Source organism: Serinus canaria, chromosome 1A (genome assembly GCF_022539315.1).
Source record: "Serinus canaria isolate serCan28SL12 chromosome 1A, serCan2020, whole genome shotgun sequence".
NCBI classification, from domain to species: domain Eukaryota; kingdom Metazoa; phylum Chordata; class Aves; order Passeriformes; family Fringillidae; genus Serinus; species Serinus canaria.
Window position 1 is genome coordinate 15,130,490 of NC_066314.1, and position 23,479 is coordinate 15,153,968.

Consider the following 23,479-nt stretch of genomic DNA (forward strand, 5'->3'; position numbering starts at 1 on the left):
GCCCAATCAGCTGCAGCGAGAGGTGTCAGGGGCCTTTCACCACAAAAACTGCTGCAAGAGGCACGGGGTGGGGATGAATTCTGATTTTGCAAGTCAGCACGGGAGCAGTGTGGACTTAGTGTGAGTACAGTGGATGTAGCATTTGCAGGGTGTTTGTGGAAGAGATGGGAGGATCCTGCATTTCTGAAGTCAATACTCAGACGTGACTTTTTATTACCTTGATGACAGGAGACATTAATTGTGAGATACATGTTCATCCCCAAAAAAGCAACCTCCCAACAAAGCAACCATCTTCATCTCAGCATGCTCAGGCAGCCCTCACTGTGGTGGGCCTCCCACTTTGCTGTAATTTAGTCATGCCTCAGAAAGCTTTGTGCAGGGGCAGGTTTTATTGGGATGGAGCAGTTCAAGAGCCTGTTTCCATCTGTGCCTGCAAGACCAGGCTTCCTTGAACCCCTTGAATACTATGGCAATCCAAACAAACCAAAAGCCTACCAACAAAAAAAAAAGTTTCAATACCCTCACATTTCCTTTGCTTTAGTGAAATTCCGTGTGCAGCACTTATGTTCCTTTTTTTTTTTTTACTTCCAGGCAGTGTCAGGCAAAGATTGGGCACCGGGTGCTTGTACCAGCTGCACTCGCAGCTCTCCCATCCAGAGTGAGTTTTCCTGAGGCAGGCATTGTATTCACCAGAATGTGTTGAGTCCATGGGGCAGATTAGGTCAGAAACATCTCCTGGTTTATTTGAAAAGTTGTGCTGGACATTTTTCTGAGTCTTGGCAAATAGAGCTGTACTTTGTGTAAAGAAGGCTTTCCTCACCTGATTAGAAGGATGTTTAATGGACCATAAATGGGAGCGGTGCCCAGATGAGAAAGTTTTCCTTCCCTAAGGCTGGATGTACCCTAAAGATTGATGAGCAGCCCCAGTGTAGCAAACTGAACACAAACCCCTAGAGGAGGGTGACTTTGTCTCCTTATTGGCAGACAAAGTTATTTTACAGCAGCAGCCCCCTCATGAGATGGCTGTATGCAAGCTGTCTGACCAGCACACAGGGCATATGTGCCAATTTGCAATTGCTTTGAGCATGTGGGATGATGCCCTCATGTCTGCATCACATTTCCTGGGTTGCTCATGAATTGGTGACATGTGCTGGCTCTGGATGTGCCTTTTGTACCTTTTCTGGTACCAGCTACATGGCCCATCCTGCTCCAACCCTGGGAGTTACCAGGATTCCCTCCCTGTCCTTCATTTCCTTTCCAGACAGCAGCACACTGTGTGTGCTGGCATCTTGGTAAGCTCCTCAGAGAGTTCTCACCAGCATCTGTCAGTCTTGCACAGTCACTTACAGCCTCCTGCCTTTGGTCCCTTCTGGTGCCTCACACCCATTGCCATTCCCATCTCATTCCTACCAATCTTCCCATTTCTATTGCTATTGGAATATTCTTCTTTTATTAGAAGACAGTTAAGTCTGTAAGCCTTTTTTTTCCTGAATGAATTTCTGTAAGAGACTTTTTGTTGCCAGAGGATGGAATTAGAATTATGGGCATTAAAAGGTAGGAAATGGTGCATTTTTATTTTTTTTTTTAATCCACTGCTTCAAGAGAGAAAATGAGAAATGTTTTTGAGAACAGCTTTCCATTATAAGAGAAAGCAGAAACTCCATTCCTCATTCTCACAACATCTGTGTTTATTAACCCTAACTACTTTAGAAACAAAACATCTCTTACATCTTTCATGCAAGCCAGGGTAACAGAATCCACATAACCATCAAAGCAAGTGCAGGAGCCACACAGAAAATAGAAGTAAAAAACTTTCTTTCATGCTTAGCTCTAAGCTCCATAGACCTAAGAGATCTGCCTGAAACTCTTCACAGTTGATGTGTGTACAGACCAGCCCTTTGGTGCATCCAACCCAAAATCCTGTTTCCAGCTGTGGCTGTGACAGAACAGGCAATAGACTGTGGGACAGACACATACAGTCACTTCTTTTCTGTATTCTCTCAGCCTACAATATTTTTCAGCACAGTTTATGTGTTTAGCAAGACTTAAAGACTTTTTCTCTCAGTAGTTTGTCCTTGAGCCAATTCTAGCATCTCCAGCAGCCATTGGCAAAGGCTCTACAGGAGGACTCATTGCATGAAGGGCTGCTCCTCTTAATTCAAACCTCATCCTCTCATAATTTCTTTTGATGTTCCTCAGTTCTTCTACTTGGTTCTGCCAACATTCATCTGGCACCTGAGTCCTCTTAAATGGTCTTTGAATAACCAATCAGTAATTATTAGATAATAACTGGATAATTTAAAAAAAAGTTATCTCCCAACATCCTGGAGAAGCATGACCATAGAGTTATGCTCTACCTTTTATAACCTGGTTTGGGTCTTTGTGATACTTTGGTGTCAGGTCTGTTTTGAAAGTGCACTGTGGGTGTGTCTCTGGAAAGGAGTATGAAAATGGAAATCAGTGCAAGTAGCAAAATTTGTTTCCTTGGAAATAAATACTTCAGATCAGCTAGTTATAGGTTAGGATTTTTTTCTCTAAATACTGATTTTTCCCATTTGTGTTAAGCTTGTATTTCTTTAGAGACACTAGAAACATTTTTAGCTCTGATTTCTGTTAAATGCCATATCTGAAGTCCTAACTTGTTTTCCAGCATGGCACATGCATTTCCCACTCCAGTGAACACATTATGATGCTGATGTCCAGCAGGTAAGTGCTTCACTGGAGTGTATTTACCAATCATTCTTTAAAGGGAAGATCTTTTTCTTTCTGGGGTTTGCAGATGCTACATCTCATCCCATGGCTGTTGACTATAAACTTCTAAGAGGCCAAGAAAAGATGTTCCTCGTGCTAGCAATTGTTAATTCAGATCAACAGAAATTCTGAATGTGCATAAAACACTTCTTCAGCCACAGAATGTCACACTGTTCAGTCCAAACTGCTCCTGCTTGGGGGTAAATGATGGGTGCCAGGCAGAGCACACCCCAAGCAGGAGTGTGGCAAGGACAGATTGCAGGCTCAGCTCTGCCTGGGACAAGATCATTGGAAGGGCTTGAGAAAAACAGATGTTTATGTTGCACTCATGTTTGGCTTGAGTGACACCCCATGAGGACTCCAGTGGCAGCCTGTGAAATCCCTTCAGTGAGGGGCTCCTCTGGTTTTTGACTGACCCTCTGTCAGGATCCATCTCTGCTGGAAGGGTGGTTGCTGTCACCCCAGGTCTGGAGGAAAAATGGAGAAAGAGAAATGCAGGGCTTGGGGAACCCTCGTGATAAGGCAGAAGCAAAGACACCCTGACAGCTGGGTACCATTGACTTCCAACAGGTTGGAAGTTACATTTTATTTAGACACTTAACAGAAAGCAGGTAATCAGCACTAAGGTCATAACCCAGCAGCAATTTAACATGGATTACTTGATGTAACACTTATTGTCAGAAAAACTCTGTGTACATAAGCCCAAGAGATACCATGCATGGAGAAAGCATGAAAGATTGCTCCCCAGGTGGTGATCCCAGGAAACTCCAAATTCTGTCACTAAGGGATTTTTATTATTCAGTTCCCATTCTTCCTTTGCCTGTAAACAATCTGGTCTGGATGTGAACCATCAGGAAATGCTATGATGGAACAGATGCTCAGGGCTATGCAGAGGCCGTGCCAAACTCTACTCCAGGGGTGGCAGGACTTGGGGCTACCCACAGGGCTGCCTCTCACCAGAGTGAAGGGTGCACAGGCCACACAACTCCACAGGGCAGGACTCTTTAGTGTCCCTTTGTGGGGCACACAGCTGCGTCCAGGACAGGCACTCATCCTCCACACTGGTTTTGGCTTGTTTTCCCCACGCTTGACTAAAAACCCATCTGTCCTGAGCAGGAGCCAGCCTCTATGCAGGGGACACTCAGCTCCTCTATAGGCTGAACTCTGCTGTGAAAGGCAGATGGACTTTAGGCCCTTCTGGGGAAGCAGGGTGGAAAATCAGATCTATAGCAGCTTATTTTATCTTTTAAATTGTACATGAAAACAAATAACAAATAACAAATACAGTTATATCCTTGGGGTTAATATGAGGTTACTATCAAGGCTGTATTACCTTTTTCATCTTCCAACTTTCAATCTGTAGTTGATTTCCTTTAATTGGCAAAACACAGGCATGGCCCAGAGATGCTTTTGGGACTGCAGAGGGGATCAGGTAGGGACAGTGGGGCTTGGTATATTATCTTCAGTTTTAAAACATTTTCTCAGTTCCAGAGCTGGAAATATGTATTCTTTAAAAGCACTGATCCTGAAGTGCAGAATCCATCTTCTGCAGCAAACCTCCTTACCAGAAAACTGTGAAGTATGTCACACCTCAGATTACCTAGAGGACAATCAATCCTTGAACTTTTAGACCACCTTCTGGTGCCTCTAATATTAAGGCTCAGCCCAAGCTTATCACATTCAAACTAATTCCCATTTAACTGCCGTGGATGGTGTCCTGTACATTAACTTCCCAAATGCTTTCTGTGTCAGTCCTGGCTTATACCAGCCTTTCCTGGATCATCCCTTCCCTCTGCTGGGACAAATGTCTGTACAACAGAGCAGCCACCAGAATAGTATTAAAACAAAACTTGAAAGAAAGGAAAAAAAGTAAAAAAGGTTTAACATGGATCAGTTCCTCAATCCTGCGCTTCACATTGCTGGGAGTGAGTGAAAAAAAAAATACAAAAGGACGGTGAAGAGCAAATGATGCATAAAAAGACAACCTAAACTATAAGTAGATGGACATGAGCAGTCTCAGTCACTTGGCTTTAGACAATATAAAAATCTTTTTTAAGACTTCAAGTATTTTTGTAGCTTTAAATCACTGGTTCTCCCCTCTCTGAAACAATCTCCAAAAATGGAGAATGACAACAGTGACAGAAGAAAATGGGACCAGTACTCTGAGTATGAGTATGGAGTGAGCAGCTCCCATCTGAGTGCCCAGCTCATTCCTGGCTCCCTGAGCTGCCCAGGAGACCCTCAGTGAGGCCAACACCTCATTTTATTTTCCTATTTCTTGCAGCTTATGGAGACTCAAGTGGGACTCTGCTCAAAAGAGTGAGAGTTTAGAGGCTGTGCCAGGTGATCCTGGGAGATGTGTGTCCTGGCTCAAACACACTGCTTGGACTGGAGAGGGTTCATTCCACTCTGAATTCCTGCCTTCAAGAGAGCTCCCCACAGGGATGAATGCTGACCTGCAGCTCATAGGGACAGAGCAAGAAAGCTCCAGCAATGCCATCCAACCCTTCACTCCCAGCAGTCCCCCTGGTGCATCATCCACTGCCCGGATTTCTGGGGCACAGGTGTCAAGGATGGTGGCTCTAGGCTCACTGCAGGTCCATGCTCATCTTTGGTATCTGATTTTGACTATTTGATTGGAAACAAAAGGAAGTACTAAGCTGTCACCTGCAAAGTGTCCTGGCCAAGAGACCCAGGATACCAATGCCACTGACACTGAACACAGGTGCTGTTGCTGGGAGCTGCTCCTTGTGGGTGCTGGCACCCAGGGAGCTGGGTTCTGTTCCTTCTGAGAGCTGTCAGCAGGGATTCCTGCTGGCACCAGGCTATGAGACACAGCTGTGTGGTATCACTGAGCAGAGTGTGGGAGGAAAGTCCCCTCTCAAGTGTGGGGTGCTCACACCCAAAGCAGGGGTGTGTAAGCAGCCCATAAACAAACTGACCTTCACTCCTGCACAGAGACCACATGAGACCCCAGGCAGCTCTCAGGCTTCTGAGCAGGGCTGTGCCTCAGACCAGCTGGAAAAATGACTGCAATGCAAATCTTCTGGAGCTGCAGAGTCCTACAGCTCCAAAAGCAACACAAATTTGCCAAAGGTCCCAATCACTCTCAAAGTGTAAAGAAAGAGGATAAAGACAGGGGAAAGATAGAAATGTACTGCATGACTATTATTTTGGGATATGATTTTACCTTTTAATTAAAAACAAGGTCCTGAAGCTTAGGGAGAATCTGCACTTAGTTTTGGATCCTATCTCCTTGCTGCTCCTTTTATTTTCAGAGTAAGTTGCAGAAAGCTGTTGTTATTTTAGACATGAATATTTTTTATTTGAGTGTTACTGCCTACCAGAGGCTTTGATTTTTTTTTTTAATGTTGGCTAATTTTGTGGTTTGAGTAGGAAGCTTCAACTTCACACCAGTTCTACACAGGCCCTTCTGCTATCCAGCAGTCTGGGCAAGATAAACCTGTAACCAAGACATTTCTCTCTTAACCTCTATGGCTTTATCATGATTTTATTATTGCTCACCTTACTGTAGACTTTGAAAAGATATGGGGAGTATTTGAAGTAGTTTAAAACTATTTAACCTTTTAAATATTTGCGATAAGTGTCCCTATATATCCACCCAGCCCCCAGTTTTGCTTTTTCTTTCTAATTGCTGAATGAATTAGGGAGGGCAGGGCCAGGCGAGCTGCCTGCAGTGATCTCTGTGGAGAGCCAGCTTCCTCCCACCCCTCAACCAGATGCCTTCCCAAATCCTCAGTTCCTGCCCAAAACATCTGTGCTGTTTGTCCTGCACCACCCTATTGCTGAGAGGAGAGGGGACCCCCATGGGCACCACCCCATCTTGCCCACACTTATGGTGGAAGGGAACACCCAGGCAGCATCAAGGCAGGAAATGTCTCTGAAAAGCAGCAGAATTAGCAATGTCTTGCATGCCAAAGCAAGTCCTAAGGCAGGCAAAGCAGCAGCCAGGAAAGATAGAGACCCACTCCCAACATCCCACCTTGTCCATCCCTCCACCTCAGCACAAGGTGGGAGGCAGTGGGCAGCTCCAGCACCCTCATCCTGCTCCATGGCTCATCCATCAGGAGCAAGGAGGAGGATTAGCGCTTGGAACCAACGTGGGCATCTGCCTGCTTGCCAGGCTTGCTCTTTAAAACAGGCTGACAAGCACAGATAGCTGTTGAATCAATATGTGCCTGGTAGCTGTTGATGCCACTTCTGCCAGCACGGGGTGGGCTGAGCCACTGCACACCAGGAGGGATTCAGGCTCTGAGAGAGAGGATGCAGCGCTGACTCTTCAGTACCCACATCAGATGACTGTGAGAAAGCAGTCAAACGGGAAGACTTCAGTGATGGTGTCTCTGTGCTGCCGCTGCCAGTCCCCCCCTCCCAGTGCCAACCGTGAATGTTTGCTAAGCACAGAGGAGACTGGATATACCATGGCTGGTCAGTTCTTTGAATGAGATGTAAAAGCAGGGGCCTCCACTACCAGCCTGGGCAAATCCTTCCCACATCCTGAAGAGATGATGAAAATCAGCCGACATCCAGATCGCTGTCTCCCCTTCCTCTGGGCAGCTTCTCCTGCCCATCCCCAGGCTGCAGATTGCTGTGGATAATAGCTGTGACCATTCACCCAGACCATGGCTGCCCACCTGTGCTGGCGTGGAGGGCCCCGTGCTCGATGGTCCTGCTGCAGAGGGGACATCCAGCTATTTGGAGCTGGTGTACTTGGTGACAGCCTTGGTGCCCTCGGACACGGCGTGCTTGGCCAGCTCTCCGGGCAGCAGCAGGCGCACGGCCGTCTGGATCTCCCGGGAGGTGATGGTGGAGCGCTTGTTGTAGTGCGCCAGGCGGGAGGCTTCCCCAGCAATGCGCTCAAAGATGTCATTGACGAAGGAGTTCATGATGCCCATGGCCTTGGAGGAGATGCCCGTGTCAGGATGGACCTGCTTCAGCACCTTGTAGACGTAGATGGAGTAGCTCTCCTTCCTGCTTTTGTGACGCTTCTTATCACCCTTCTTCTGGGTCTTTGTCACGGCTTTCTTGGAGCCCTTTTTGGGGGCTGAGGTTGACTTTGCTGGCTCTGGCATCCTGAGAGCTCTTTTGTTGTGTCTTGGAGCTGCTTGGAGAGAACATAAAAAAAAATCTAATTCTTTTTTGACCTTCTACAGAATAATTGTACTGAAAATGAGAGAGTCTGAGTTGGAGGCAAGTAACAGCTCAGAATCTGAGACAAATAACCCATGACCCTGCAAGAGCACTTCTGAACTGCCAGCAAGTTCTCTGGTTTGTGTATGGCTTTCTGTTGTTTTCTGTTTAAATACCTACAACACTGGCCTTGTCAACATCTCTGAACACAAGCCTAATTGCCATCCACTCAGTGAATACGAGATGGAGCCTGAACATCTTACTGAGAAGAACACTGCAGTTCCAAAGAAAACACTAACTGCAGCATGGATTAAATCAAATCTTGCTGGAATGGGCCCAAGACTGTTGCAAGGTATCACTGCAGGCACATGAGACTGGTCAAAATTATTTTACCAAAATTATTTTGGTTTAGAATCTCCAATAAACCCTTTTTATTTGCATGTAGACAGAAGTTTACTTTGAGGGTGCTTGCATTTCTGTGGCTATTGTATGACACCATGTTTTCCAGTGAAATATAAAAAATAACACAGTTTTAAGCTAGCTGGCTGAGCTACAGGAATATATCAGTATTCACATTTGCTGTCAAAAATACCAGAGAGTACAAAAGCTTAGAGGAGGTGGCAGGAATCACCTGGCCAAGAAACAGAAATGTGGACAGGAATCAAAAAGCAAAGTGCTTTCAGGCTACATGTTGATGGAAAAAAGGATTTCCTGTTATTTGATACTTTTGATTTCAAGAGAGCAAGCCTTTGCTGGACAGTTTACACCAAAGATGCCTGATCCTCCCTCCCTCTGAGTTTTTCTTCATTAGACACAACGTGTAGAGCCACAACCTGCAGCTGACTGCTCTCATCCACAAGTGCAGTAACAAAAAAACAGTATGTAAACCCATGAAAAAACTGTGTGCCTCCCCCACACTACAAATTTATATGTGCTTTACTTCATGGGCCAAGAGGAATAACTGCGTGGCAACCTGGTAAATGGTTTTGTGTTTCAGAGAACACTTCAAATGCTCCCTTGAAAGACAAGGCTCCTCCAGGTTTTGCTGGAGGATGAGCTTACAGCATCACCCCAGGGCTTGGGTTTTCCTGCTCTACATCTCCTTTGAAGATGGCCCAGGAATTACAGTCTGCTGGCCAAGAGAGACTAGCAGAGAAAAAAGAGCTTCAGGGCGGATGGCACATGGGAAAACGGATAGAAGTAAACAGAAGAGAGAAAGCTGGGATGTAACATATGGTCTGCACACTCTGAGTATCAGAGAAGGACCTAAACAGTGCCTGTGCCAAGGCAATGGCTGCATGCTCAGCCCTGCCTCTCCTCCTTGGAAAAAAGTGAGTCAGATGTCTGATTTCTCCATCTGCAATCACAGCCAGATGCAGCAGCACTGCTGCAAACAAGCCCATCTGAAATTCCCGGTTGCTCCCTGTGGGAAGAGACACCTTTGATCCTGAGGCAGGATTGATGTGTCCACCCACACCTCAGTGGGTACCAGCTCCTGCTTCCAAATCCCCTCCATGGCTCAAAATCAGCCATGTGATGCTGCCTCCCACCTGCAGCAAGCACCAGGGCTGGGCTCTGGCAGCCACTGGGCAAGGGTCAACACTGGGCACTTGAGGTAGGGCTGTGCCCAGCTGCAAGGGCAGGCTGGCATTGCTTGGGATGCTGTGGAGTGGGGAGGTCTCCACCACAGCCCTCCAAAACACCCTCCTGTCTAGAAGCTGAAGTCAGCACTAGTGTCCTTAGAGCCAGGTTTCTGCTCAAGAAAAGCAGTTCCTTCTCCAAAGACATGATTTTCATGTGATAAGTTTTTGACTATGCAACCTCATGTCCTTTCTTAATTTTTTCCGGCATTCTTCCCAGTGGTGGCATTTGGAATGGCAAGTACTGGACTGCCCCAAAAGTTCTGGACATCTTTCAAAACTGACACCTGCCCACTTAAACACAACATTTTCTCCCTCTGGTGGAATCACAAGTTTTCTTCATTTTTTTTTTTTTCTCTATTTGGGAAGCAGTCTTGGGAAAAGAAATCCCCTACTGCTCTGTTTGTAGACTTGAAAATATGCCTTTTTTAATGGAAAATTATTTTTCTACAGGAAGAAATAACTGTGCACTTGCTCCTTTTTCTTTTGAGCTCACTTCTTCACTGAAAAACACCACAACTGAAAAATGCAAATGGGTATTTCTTAAGCATTTTGAAAAGTATGCCCTTCTAAAATAAGTATTAATTCTTAAGTGCACTTCTACTGCAGCTTTAAAAAATGAACAGAGAGCCCAACAGGCACCAAAGTGATTTCACAGGGCTCCAGAACAGGTCACACGTACAGGACATCTCCATCCATTTGATCAGCCAACACCCTTGGATAGCACAGCCCAGATCTCACTCCCCTGCCACGTATGGCTGCAATGGGGGAAGCAACGATGCTGAAGTTCAGAGATCAGCACAAAAGCTTGTGCTTCTCTCCACCCATTTCTTTGCAGCTCACTGTTTAACAGGTAAATAAGACCTTCTTTGAAATCAGGTTGTGTTCTTTGTGGTTTATTTGGGCAGTGCCTGGCAGGCAGGGCCTGAGTGCATTTGCCAGGTGCTAAATAAATAATGTTAATAATGGTCAACAGTATCACCAATCCTTCTGTCAACAGTGCAATGCAACCCACAGCAGGTGCTGCTCTGGTACAAAGACATAACTAGTGGGATTATTCCCAAAGTGTCCTTGTGGAGAGTTTGTTGAGGAAAACAAAAAAGTGACCTTTAAAGGAATGATTTATTTTTATAAAAATAGTAGCATATCTTTGTTTCCTTAAGGAGAAAAAAAAAAAAAAAGAAAAAAAAAAAGAGAGAGAGTAGGAGAGAGAACCTGAAGAGGTTAATAATTATTGGTTTTTATTTTGGAAGTGTTGCCAGCATGACTGACTTCTCTACTGTGAGGTAGACCAAGCATTGGGTAGAGGTTGCAGGATCTCCATCCTTGAAGATACTCAAAATCTAACTGGACAACAGCTCTGAGAAACCCACTGTGGCTGACACTGCTCTGACCATGGACTGGACCAGAGGCACCTCCAACCTCATCCATTCTGTGACTTTTGGAGACTGAAAGGGTAGATCACACTTTATGAGCTGTGTTCCCTTGATTGACATCTCCCATGGGATACTGCAGCCCAAGAGTCCCACATGGACTCCTAAGAAGAGATGGTGTTCATCTCCAGGTCCAGGCCACTGAGGTCCCTGGGATGCAGGGTATGGCCATGCAAGAGAAAGCACTTTCAAGCAGCACATTTGGAAAGTTTCAGGTTTTTGAGAAAAATCTCTGGGAACATTTATTTCTTGACGGCTTTGTATGCTCTGAGTTAAATCAGTTATCAGTGCTGGCAGTTTTTTCCTTCCTCAGAAAACCAACAACAAAACCAACCACAGTAATTTTTCCAGCCAGTTCCAAGCAGCAGCCTGACTGCTGCCAGAATCCAGAGCAGTGCCAAGTGACAGATACATCTTCCTTTGTGCTGACACTCCTTTCTTCAGCATCATTAAAGGGAAAGTGAATGGAAAAACATATTCAAAGATACAAATCACCACAGCCTCTCAGATTTGAAATGGGAGAGGAGCCCTGCTGAGAAATCCCACATGGAACCTGATGCTGTCTCTTATCCCCAGGCTTGATATATCAATGGAGAGAGACAAGCAGGGAAGCTCCTGCAAGATTTTTGTTCATTTTTGGCCTTGCTGCTGAGTCTGTAGGACCAGTGCCAAGCTGCTGCCAGCAGTGTGCATGGGTAACTGTGGGTGGACTGTGAGCTGGCCATTTGGACCTCTCCTCATGCAGGGCTGGAAACTGCACTTGGATTCTTTTAACTTTTTGTTTGTTTGTTTGTTTTTGAAAGCTGTCCTTGCTTTTTTGCTGAGCTCTGGGGCATCCACTGTATATCCCCATGCCCTTTCCGTAATTTCCTATTCAACCATAAAAGTTACATTTCTAGAATCAGCATTTTGTTCTTAGGAGATTTGGGTGACAAATTCAATATTTGAAGGAAAAAACTCAAGCTCTCATCTTTTGGACATCTGAAATTTTGTTATTTGTTAATCTTCTGATGTTCTACTTTAATCCTTCCTAGAGCAAATGAGAACCAACAGACACCTGCTGATAATTCTGTCTCTTAAATAAGAATGTTCTGCCCATTCTGTCCAACTAGTGCCCTTTTCCTCATTTTCTACTACTCCTACTAAAAGAGAGGATGCTTGGCTTTATTCCTGCATGCCAAGAAATACTAAATGAAATTTGCTGCTGCTTTTTGTTTAATTTTCTTTGAAGCACAAAGGGTAAAAAATTAGGGCATGTTTCCACCGAAAGGAAAAGGCTTTTTAATGGATTCACCTGCTCTGAAATGCTTGTGAGATCTGGTAAATATAGTTTACAAATTACAATGTGTCAACAAATGACTGTTATTGGAAAAGAGAATTTCTGCAAACTGCAAATCCTCATCCTTTTATTATGTACGGCCATCTACTATAATACAAGAACTTGTTCATCTGTCAGGTGTCATTATATAGTCATAGTTGAGAAAACAAACAATGCTTGTGATTATCTGGTAGCAAGCTCTGCCTCAGGTACAAAGCAGATCAGAAGCATGATGAGTCATTGTGAGACATTGGTGATGTTGCCTCGTGCAAAAACTGATAGTTGTATTTTGGTCTGAAAAGAATTTTTCCCTTGGTATGTTGTCTAGCATGTGATGATGAGGTAATATTTGCTTTGCAGTAAGGAGGAGGAGAATTTCCTAGAATAAGGTAAACTAATCTGAAATGCCTCACTTCTTCCAGTGGTGAAGGGGTACAGAAAACAGTTTTGAGATCCTAGGTTTCCTCCCAAGTAATCCAGTAACAGCACCAAGACCCCATCCTCAGTTCCACATGCTCTGCTGCACTTTATATCTCTGTTCCTGTTTCATTTTTCATTTAAATGGCTACCTTTCAAAGTTGGACATACACATGCAGTTTTCTAGTGAGCAGAGGACTGTGACTATAGGCTAAAATTAGAGATGACCTCTACTCACTGTCAAAGAAGGAAATGCTTCAAACTCAGTCCCTGACACAGACCCATGATGCTCACGTAGATTTTCAGATTTCCTTAGAACAAATACAAGCAGAACAGAGCACTGTGTCCGAGCTCTTTGACTGATACTTCTCTTGCTTGTGTTAACCCATTGCTTGGGAGTTCTCTACAGAATACTACAGGAATCTTTTCTGTTCTTTTCTGCAATTTCAATTTAAGATTTTTAGAAAGCACATTTTTAATCACCAGTAACAGGTGTAATTTTTTGTGCTACTTCTGTCCAAGTTGCAAGTATGTCTCAGGGCTGTAGGGGTATCAATCAGAGATTTTGTATTATTACCTACAAAGTAAGGAGCAGGACCCTACATCAGAGCTCTCTGCAGAGAAGATACCTTAAAATTTTAAAGAATATAAAATCTTACCCGTGAGTCAAGAAGAGCAATAGAGAGAAATGTTGCAAGAAGAATGACTGTCAGAAGACTAAATACTGCAGTCCTTATGCTGATTTAAAGGGTGTTCTGAAGTCAATGGGGATTTAACACAGGTCTGAAAGCACATGTGAAATGTTTAGAGATGCTTAGCACCAACAGCTGACATTGATTTCCACTGGAATCCAAAAGGCTCATTACTTCACAAAAACCAGACTTTATATTCTATCAAGGTTTTGTTACTGTTAATAAAGGAGTACTTAAAAAAGCTTTATTATCTGTTCTTTGTAAGAGTTCTCATTGCATACCTGCTTTGGGATAGCTCTGATCTACCTGCATGAGCAAGTATCCAATAAATACAAAAAGGAGAATGATTTCTGTGTATCCATGCCTGTTAGATGTATGTCGGGTACAGCCAGTACCAGCACCTGCTACAATTACACTCCAGTCAGCTTTCCCACAGAGGGTCAGGGTTTCAGAGAAACCTGCAGGAGTTAGATGTGATGATCCTTGTGGGTCCCTTCCAACTTGGACCATTCAGTGATTCTGTATCATCACAACCATCCTCAGGAAGCCCAACAGAGAACACAAGCAGGCTCACTTCCTTCCTTTTATCAATAACTCAAAACCTCACACATAAACTGCAGCATGAGCTTCCTCTCCAAGTTTTAGAATCATCAGGATTTTCTGCTGCTGCCATGAATCCCTTCCTCAAGCAACAGCCTTCTTTTCCCTTCATATCCACTTCAACTCAACTGGACCCACTAGGAGCCAGCAGCAACCCCATGTCCAATTGCAGGGTTTAGCTCCCATCCTCAGACTAACTCAGCAAAACTACTCTGGAGATAGGGAGAGGTCAGAGCCTGCTAACCATGTAAGGGCAGATGATGTCCAGCTAACCTGGGACAATCCTGCTGGGCAGAAGGGGCAAAACATCCCAGCAGCTCCACTGCTCACAAGCACCACAAGCTCTATGTGTCTTTTTGGTGGTTTGCAAAGTACAGACTAGTGGAGATTGGTGTGAGAACCAAAATCATAGATGACCGGGGTCTGTAATACCAATGGAAGAAAGGTGCTTTACTTATTCCATGACTCTATGCTATTGAAAATAAAAACTCCAGATTTGAAACAAATTGCTCTGTGCTGTATCAAAAATGAAAATCAGTTGCTCTTTATCCACATAATTTCAATTTCTCTGGAAAAGGAGGAGAGAAAAACCTCACTAAGGTTGCAATATCTAAATAACTCCTTCAGTGGAACCATGGTCTCTAAACTAGTAATGACAATAAGCCTGAAGAACTGCTATCACATTTGAGCAAACTATTTTTATGCATTTTATAGAGTAATGGAGAATTATCAAAATTCTAGACTATTTCCATAAGTGCTGAAAAAGGCATCCATTAAAAATGTGCTAATTCAGCCATTCAGCCAAAAATAGGAGAGAAGCTACAGCCCAATACCTGCAGGCCGTAGGGAGAGAGTGGGTGGAAGAGGGAGAAGAAGCTTCACCAAGAAATGAGAGCTGCTCTGAGTTAAGGTAGGAGTTGGAGTTAGGTGGGAACCAATGCAGACACATGCAGCATCTCTTCCTCCTACACACCCCACACCCAGGCTTTGGCAGGCTCCTGTAACCCTTTTCCAGCACCATGGATAATTGGTGTAGCAAAAAGAAACAAAAGCTGGGATTGTACCCCAAAATGTGTACTTTGGCCAAGCCATACTGTCTGAGAACAATAATTTGGACATAAACCCATGCTGAAGTGGAAAGCTATGTGCCCATATTAGGCTGAATACCAGACCAAGGTCATTAAGGGGTTTATGAGTGTTGTGATAGGTACATCACAACATGGTGATGTACCTGTGTAGTTACCACATATTCTCAATGCCATGGATAAAATAAACCCAGCAAAACCTTTTAACAACCTTCAAGGTATCTATATGGGTCTAAGGTATGTATGCTCAACAGACCTGGACCTCACCACCACCAAGTCTCCCCCTACATGGGGAGAAATGTCAGGCAAGGGCATGATGTGTGCAGCTGAAATCAATCATGACCAACATTCCTTCTAAATGAGTCTCTCACTTCAATCATCCCTTCCCAGCTACATTACTCACATTTCAGCAAGTCCTGAAAATGGTTTCAGAAAAAATAGCAGAAAGCATGCAATCAAAAAAGTCAGGGATATGTGAAAGCTGCTTTCTAATGGTGGTAAAGCCTGGGAACACAGACTATAAACACAGAAGGTGGGGTACCAGACAGGATATCCAAAAGGATTGCATGCCATGCCACAAGCTAAAGGACAGCAAGTGGCACAGCATCTGATTTCATTTCTACAGGATACTGAAAATACTGTAATGTATGTATTAATAATTAATTTGGCATGATAAAAGCAATTTTACTGTAAAACAGAGATGTGTGACTATTACTGGAGCCTGCAGGGAAACAAAGATAAATGTCCTTCCCCAGATCTCACATCATTCAATAACCGGATTGGGAACACGATCCAAGACTACTGACATTTTTTCTGCTGCTCCCACCAGATCACATTATCACAGGCAGAGAGTCCTCTGAGCATTAGAGGTCATCTTCTGTAGGAAACAGAAAATGAAGAGTCTGTTAGGTGGAAGGAGAGGAGAGAAGCAGGGCTTGGACAACCAGGTCTGGCAAAGCTCCCCTGAAGAGGCAAGCTGGCTTTTCTCCAGAAACAGATGGGGGCAAGCACTAAAGACACAAGAGTTACTGAAGGCAAAAGTAAACTCTGAAACAAGAACTGACAATAAACAGTTTTATAATGTTCATGAATAAATTTACACTGGAGATGAACGGGAACCTCACTTACATCCTTATTTGGAACTGGGAGGATAAAGGCAAGGGAGGAGGGGAGAAAGACAAAAATTCATTCCTCCCATATTTCAGAGACAAAACTTGATATTATAAAAATTCTAGGAAATGGCTAAAGCATAGCAAGTAACTGCTCTACATTAACCAGGCAACATTGTTCTGTGGGGCTGTGCTACTGAAGAATTGTTATCAGAATGCACAGATGTCCTTCACTTTGTACTTCTCTTTCCTTTATTCTTTTATTTATTGTTCCTTCCTTTTTTTTCTCACATCCATTACAAGTGCCAGGAGGTTCAAAGCCCCAGCAGGTCTGCTGCCACTTGGTCCTGTCTCATATGTGGTATTTGTACAGAGACTAACACAGTACTTTGAACAGCCACAGAGTTGAAAAACTGGCAGCTCTCCAGAAACTTTAAAAGAAATGGCTGTCAAGTTAGCCCATGCCCAAATTCCACACTGTACAAATTGCTTGTGAACAGTGTTTTGATTTACCTCTAATTTGTGACAGCATCATTATTGCATTAATTTAGAGTGCTAGTCACTGTGCAGATGCAAGCTAAAAAACACCACCTCCCCTCCAAAGAAATCAAGGTATAATTGGGGATACACCAATATTTAAATCAGGCAAGGATGCAAAGAGCAATATGCCGAAGACTTGGCTGCAACCCCTAGACCAGCAGTGAAGAAAATGGGGGCTGCTGGACAAAATGACAGTGGTCCTGGATGGTCAGTAGCAATTGGAACAATTAAATGTAAAGCATACTTTTCAAAACTCAGAAAGGCAGCAGGTTTAAAATGCCAGAGGAGTGCCATGTTAGCTGTACAAGACTGTTATTTTTAGCCATCCTTAGCTCCATCCTCCCACATTCATTTTCCTCCTGAGCTTTCCATGCCCTTAGTTTCCCCACTGCTTTAGTCCAACAAGCTGTTTCTTCCTCAGATGAAGTGCTCACCCTTTGCTCTTCTCCCTCCCTGCTGGTGCCTCTCCCAGCACACTCCCAACACAGAGCTCTTTGGTGCCTCTGCTTCCAGAAGCACATCTTTGCAGGTGACTGCTAAGTCCTTTTCTTGAGTTGTGTCCCAGTTATCAGGCAGCTGCAGTCAATAAGGAGGATGACTGGAGCTGGGCTGAGGACCCAGAGTGCAGGAGAGGAGATAATATGGGGTTAATTCTGGCATGCAAGAAAGAGGAGGGTGGTACTGGAAGGTCCAGACAACTGCAGCCTCCATATCTTCAGGGCAGAGCTGCTGCACTTGCAGTGCATTTTAAGACAAACACATCAAGAACAAAACCAGCCTATATTTATATTAGGTATGGCCAGACAGCTCCTTCCTAACAGGATGTTCTCTGTTTCCCATCTTGTAGAACCCCACTTGTCATTCAGTCAATTTCCAGGTCCTCCTGAGGACTTCTGCCTTTCTGTCAATGTGGAAGCAGCTTCCCTTCCCTATGCTTCCTTCTTTGATATTTACCAATGGTTCACTTCAGTCCTTTCCATTTTCCCCTTTCCTTCCTGTTCCTTGCTTCTACTTGCCTTTGTGACAGAGAAATGAGGAGTCTCTTACCAAATGCTTTCCCTGGCCTCTCTTCACACTAGATTTTATCTTTAGGTGCTGAGCTCCAGAATACCTTCCTTTATGCCCTTCCCCTATGTCATTTCAAGACTTTCAGGAAAAATGTCACATGCTTTCTGCCCCAGGTTTCTAGTGTAACTCACGTCCTTTTTGTAACTCCCAACAACCTGGGGTGGTTCTATTCTCCTACCCCTTCTTCCATTGCTTCCCGTACACACTACCTATTGCATTGCCACCTGTGTTCTGTTTTCATTTCCACCTTGCAGTCTTCTCTCATGCAGTACTTTCTGCTTGACAAATATCAGTCTATTTCATATGATCTCTCTCCCCACAAGAGACAGTCACAGAGGTTATACAAACAGGTTGGAAGGAACAGGTTGTAAGGAGAGATATGATGTGCCCAAAGGCATGTCTGTCTTTCCTGATTCTGTCTAATACAGGCACTGTCTCTGACAAACTTTGCCCAGTCACATCCTTGACCATTGTGGCGAAGAGCCCACAGTTTCCCCCTAAGCACACACCACCAGCAGTGATTACATGGGGGATGGTCCTCTACCTTCAGCTGATGGATTTCAACTTTGATTGATTTCAAGGTGACACAGTCTCTCTTCCTTGGTCCTCAGGTAAAGGTTATCTTTTAAAAAATAACACAGAAAACCTTCCTGCATTGGATCACCTATGTACTTTCACCAAATTCAGGAAAAAAACCCTCACCCAATTTTTATAGGAAGTTTTAAGGCTGGTTTGAAAGGTAAAGAATTCCTACTCCAAAAAGGTCGATGAAATAATATGACAAGGGTGGTGATTAAGTCTCACCACAAAGGAAAATGTTGAGCTGATGTAGGTGGCATATAAAACCCCCCACTCTCTTTATGAGTCAGGTAAGCTGCCAGAAAGCGGAGGTGGATCCGTGGGATGGAGCTGTTTTCATTCCAGCCAGTTAGTAGTAAGCTCTTTGAACAAAAAAAGTAGTTTAAATAATAAATTATATTTTTAAAAACTCCTATCTAAATAGCAAAATCTAACAATTGCCCTTAATCCTCAATGATGGGGTTTGTAGTCAGTGACAGTCAAGGGAAGAATTATTAAACAGCTCTTCCCCCCACCCTCTGAGGTTAATGTAGCATTTTTGGATTATGCATCTATTCTTCCATCTCCCACCCCATGCATATCATCCTGCAGTTACAGCTCTCTCCTCTCCCTCTGGCTCCAGAAAAAAGGAAGCTGACAAGCTGAAATCCCAGTCTCACCCCACACAGAACCCTCTTCAGAGGAAGAGCTTAGCTCTGCTGAGGAGAAAGCATTTCTCCACTTTTTGCATTTGTTAAGCCACTTTTGTGCAGCTATTTCTTCCAACAGCTGCACAAAATTGGCTTAAAAAATGCATAAAACAATTGGAGGGAAGAAAGAAAAACATTTTGTGAGGTCTTATTTTGGGTCAGTCCAACATCCAAGGGATATTTCAAAGATATGGCAGTGTCCCTCACTTAAAATTTAAGTATTTTTATTTAACAAAAAAAAAAAAAAAAAACCAAAAAAAAACAAACAAAAAAACCCCAAACAACAACAACAAAAAAAAACCAACAAAAAACAAAAAAACCCTGACATAGAGAAATATAAAAAGAATGTCATTAGGTTCCTGAGCTCAAGGGACTTAAAGTCCTCCTCTGGTACTGTCAGTGGGAGCACAACATCTGCTCTGTTCACAGTGCAGCCAGAGCAAGATGCTTTCTCAAGTACACATCTGAATTTAGGAACATTTCCCACATGCTTAATTCTTTATTCTACCCAATACACAGGTAGACCCATAAGGATGAGCAGGAGCAGTGTATTACAGGTGCTAAGAAAGGGATGAAATAGGATCAGACTATCAGCATGACTAATTTCTTGTTTTCAGCTGAAAAGTGAAAGATGTGGAGTGGAAATATATGTACACATATATATACATAATATTAAAGTAAAATATATGTAAATGTAAGGGAGGAAAAGGACAATGACCAAAGCAACAGCTTGGAGAAGAAATGTCCAGAGGAAGGTAGAGTTAGGCAGTGGACGGAAGTGAGATGTCAGAAGGGAGAGAGAGAGAAGGAGAGGATTTAAAAAGAATGACACAGAGGGGAAAAAAAGAGATCTAAGAAGAAGATATAAGAAAGGGAACAAAAATGAGAGAAAATACATGAGTGGACAAAAAAACAGAAGAGAAAGATGAAGCAATGAGTACAATGTTTGGTAAGGCAAAAATACTTAAGTATAAATAAGACACAGAAAAGAGAAACTCATAAGAAGGGCTGCAAGAAGAGAAAAAGACCTTGCACAGCAGAGATGGGAAATGAGCAGCAGGAAAAAAAAAATCACCTGCTAGCGCAGCACTTCTCAGAGTCACAGGTGAGAGGTGCTGCTGTCCCAACAAGGGACAGAGAGAAACCCTAGGAAGTGACAGGCTAAACCAAGGGGAACAAAGGACGACGCTGGGACAAGATAATTATACCCTTGTACTAGGTTGCCGCCTTTTGTCTGAAACAGAAATCACAAAGGTCATTGAAATTGCTGCTTAAATCTCACATCTGATAGTTGGAAAAAACCTCCTTCCCCCTACAATCATTCTTCCTTCTCTCTCAGCGCTGGATTAATTACTCTACAGTTGTACCTCCCTGCTGGGGAAGTAAACCACAGACACCATTCTGCTCAAAGTAGACCTTTGTCTCTGGCTCCTTTTGCCTATAGACGCTTCTGTAGAAATCTTTCAGTAGACAAAGGTAAATTTCCTGCAGCTCCAAAATCACCAGGCTGGATTTGGCTATCTTTAGTAAAATGAGGAAAGAAAGAGGAAGGAAGGAGGGGTAAGCACTCAGGAAAAAAAGCTTTTTTTTTTTTTTTTTTTTGTTATTATAATTAGGAAATTTACCCAGTAGAGAGGGAAAGAATTTGCTGCCTGTAAACAAACTGTCACTCCTTTGAACATCAAATAATAGGAACAAGAGGGAGAGGGAGTGTGTGGGAAGTACATTCATATTATCAAATTCTTTCTGTTATTAACCTGTTCAACATAATGAAAACATAATCAGGAAAATAACATATTGTAACACAAATACTATGGAGGCTATAGAGAAAAAACGCCAGGAAGATCAGTGTTCACAGGGTAGCTCTAGTCTGAGAAACCAGAGCTTTATTAGTAGTAACAGGAGCAACATATGGAGATGAATGAAACCATGTTTGTAAATGTGATATGCAATTGCACACTCTCATTTGGCTTTCCTTTTTCACGATCTGACTCAGCCTCCACACTCCCCCACCTTTTGATTCATAAATTCTTGATATCAAAAAATGAAAGAGTTACAAAGGCAGCATGCAAAGGGCATGAGATGACGTGAAATACAAGGATGCTGGTGAGCACAGGACATGCCATCAATCACCACCCTGCAAAGGGACAAATGTGCTGGAGGTAAGCAGTGGAGACAGGGCCACCCTCTCCAGGGGCTCGCTGGAGGACGCCGCACAGCAAACCCCACCTCATCTCCACTGCGCTAGAGGCACATGCTGAGGTAGACAAATCTATTACAAAATTGTACAATATTGCTTATGCTGGCACAGCAGCCACTCGGTTGGGCAGCCCCTGCATCACCAAACTCGTGAGACTGGAGGTGAGGGGAATGAGAAATAAAAGGGTTTCCTATGGCATATACACCCTGCATTTTTTACGCTATGGAAGAAAGATCAGGGTTAACCACAAGCAAGACAAAACACAACAAACAGTGCATGAGCAATGGTTTACAGCCCTATACACTCACTACATAATTAAGAACCTCACAGAGTGTTGTCACAGTGGGGGTCTGTACACAGGATAGTCCCCTCCTTCCCCGGGGGCCCGGGCTCCTCAGCAAGTGTGCGGTCAGGCTGCAGCCCGGCCCGTGGGCACCGCTGGCCCACCGCAGGCAGCGCCCGGCTGCGGCCCCCAGCCCTGACACGGCCGTGCCCCGGCCCAGGCTTCGCCTTCAGCCCCCGGTTAACCGGAGCGCACTGAGCTCCGGCGATACGATTCCCACCACCGCAACATAGCACTGGCAAGGCTGACACCGTTTCGGTGCACTCGCCAAGCGCGGAGAACGACGAAGCCCCGACTCTGCGGGTCTCAGGGTCGGGCACAAGGCAGGGCAGGGTAGGGCTGGCCGCACACCGCATCGCGGTACGGCGGTGCGGCAGCCCGCAAGCCCGGGCAGCGCAGCCCTGCTGCGGACACTGCGGCGTGCGGTGCCCACCGCTGCCGCACCGCAGGCAGCCAGCGCAGGGGAGGGTCTTGCCTGCTGGGCGTCTGGACTCCTCCGCAGGCGAGCTCCAGGCGCCGGCGTGGCGCGGGGCAGGTGCGGGCGGCGGGGCTGGGGGGCTGCAGGCTGCCGCTCCGCGCAGATCCGGCGGCGGCCGAGCCGGGTGGGCCGCGGGACCGGGACCCGCCTCCGGTCCCGACCAGGCTGCGACCGGCGGGGCGCCTCGCTGTGCGCCGCCGCCGCTGCGGCCCGGGCCGTGCCGCACCGCCCATAGCCCGCCCGCCGGCTCCGCCCGCCCCCGCCTCTGCGGGCTCCCGCCGCGGGGCCGCCGGGGGCGGGGCGGGCGCGCAGCGCGGCCCCGGCGAGCGGCTCGGGCGCTGCGACGGCGGCGGCTGCGCGGGGCGCTCGGCACGGCCGCGGCGGCGGACGGGCACCTGCTGCCGCCTCGCCCGCAGCAGCGCCGCGCTTTGTCCGGGCTGAGCGGGCGCGCCCGGCCCCGGCCGCGCCCGGCCCCGCTCAGCGCAGCGGCCGGCGGCTCTCGGGGCGTCGCCTGGCTCCGGCGGCCTGGGCACGGCGGGGAGCGTGAATGAGAGTTTGCTCCGATTTTCGAGCAGGGTGAGTGCCTCGCTGGCCGTCTCGGAGGCATAATAATAATAATAACAATAATAATAACAATAATAATAATAATAATAATAATAATAATAATAATAATAATAATAGTTTTTTGTGTGTGTGTCCATACCTTTACCTACTAGCCTAGCGCCACCTCCCTGGGGCAGGGTCGCGTGCGGGGCGCGGTGTCTCTCGCCACCCCCGGACGGGGACCCTTGGGAGGACGTTGCTGTCCTTTGGTCCCTCCGTTCCCTTTTGTTCGGCTCTCCCGGGGCTGGGGGGAAGGGGCGGACCGGGAGGTTGCGGGGGAGCCAACGGAGGTCTCGGCCGGTGGCCCGGCTGTCCGGGCGGTTGCGGCACGGCTGTCCCCGTGCGCGCAGGGGGTGTCCGGCTGCTCTTTCCCCGCTTCCCGGGCGGAGCAGTGGCCCTCGTCTCCTCCCCGCGCCCCTCCGGCACGGAGGAGCCGCCCTGGGCTGCGGGGACAGGCGGTGGCATCGCCGCCACCAGCCAGAAGGCACCGGCTGTAGTAAACACAGCGCATGGGGCGGCGGTGAACCCGGTAAAGGTCACATCCTTGTGTGCACACGCAGCCCGACCTATCCGGGCTCCCCAGCTGCTGTCTTGGGGCCCGTGTGGTGGCTGCCGGTGGCTGTCGCTGGCAGAGCCGCGCTCCCGGCCCTTGGCTGGCTCGGCGGTGTTCCCCGGCTGCGTGCAGGGATCTCCCTTGGCGAGGGAGCAGCAGCGAGAGCTGCGTCACACCCTCCTTTGCCTCCTCCCGCCCCCGGCCGGGGTGGCAGCTGGGTGGCATCCGAT

At 45.9% G+C, this 23,479-nt stretch overlaps 2 protein-coding genes across 2 annotated transcripts in view; one reads left to right on the top strand and one right to left on the bottom strand.

The window, feature by feature from the left end:
- Nucleotides 1–1,573: 1,573 nt before the first annotated feature.
- Nucleotides 1,574–22,924, bottom strand: LOC103813501 (histone H2B 5-like). The gene is made up of 2 exons (XM_030238675.2): nt 22,797–22,924; nt 1,574–7,873 (listed from the first exon to the last, which is right to left on the bottom strand). Exon 2 carries the CDS (start codon nt 7,842–7,844, stop codon nt 7,464–7,466), a length of 381 nt encoding a protein of 126 aa, XP_030094535.1. The 5' UTR covers nt 7,845–7,873; nt 22,797–22,924; the 3' UTR covers nt 1,574–7,463.
- Nucleotides 22,412–23,479, top strand: part of GRAMD4 (GRAM domain containing 4) — a 72,961-nt gene continuing 71,893 nt past the window's right edge. Inside the window, exon 1 of the mRNA XM_030238673.2 lies at nt 22,412–22,669. Within this exon, the coding sequence (XP_030094533.2) occupies nt 22,641–22,669 (29 nt within the window). The 5' untranslated portion in view covers nt 22,412–22,640. The remainder of the gene's footprint in view (nt 22,670–23,479) is intronic.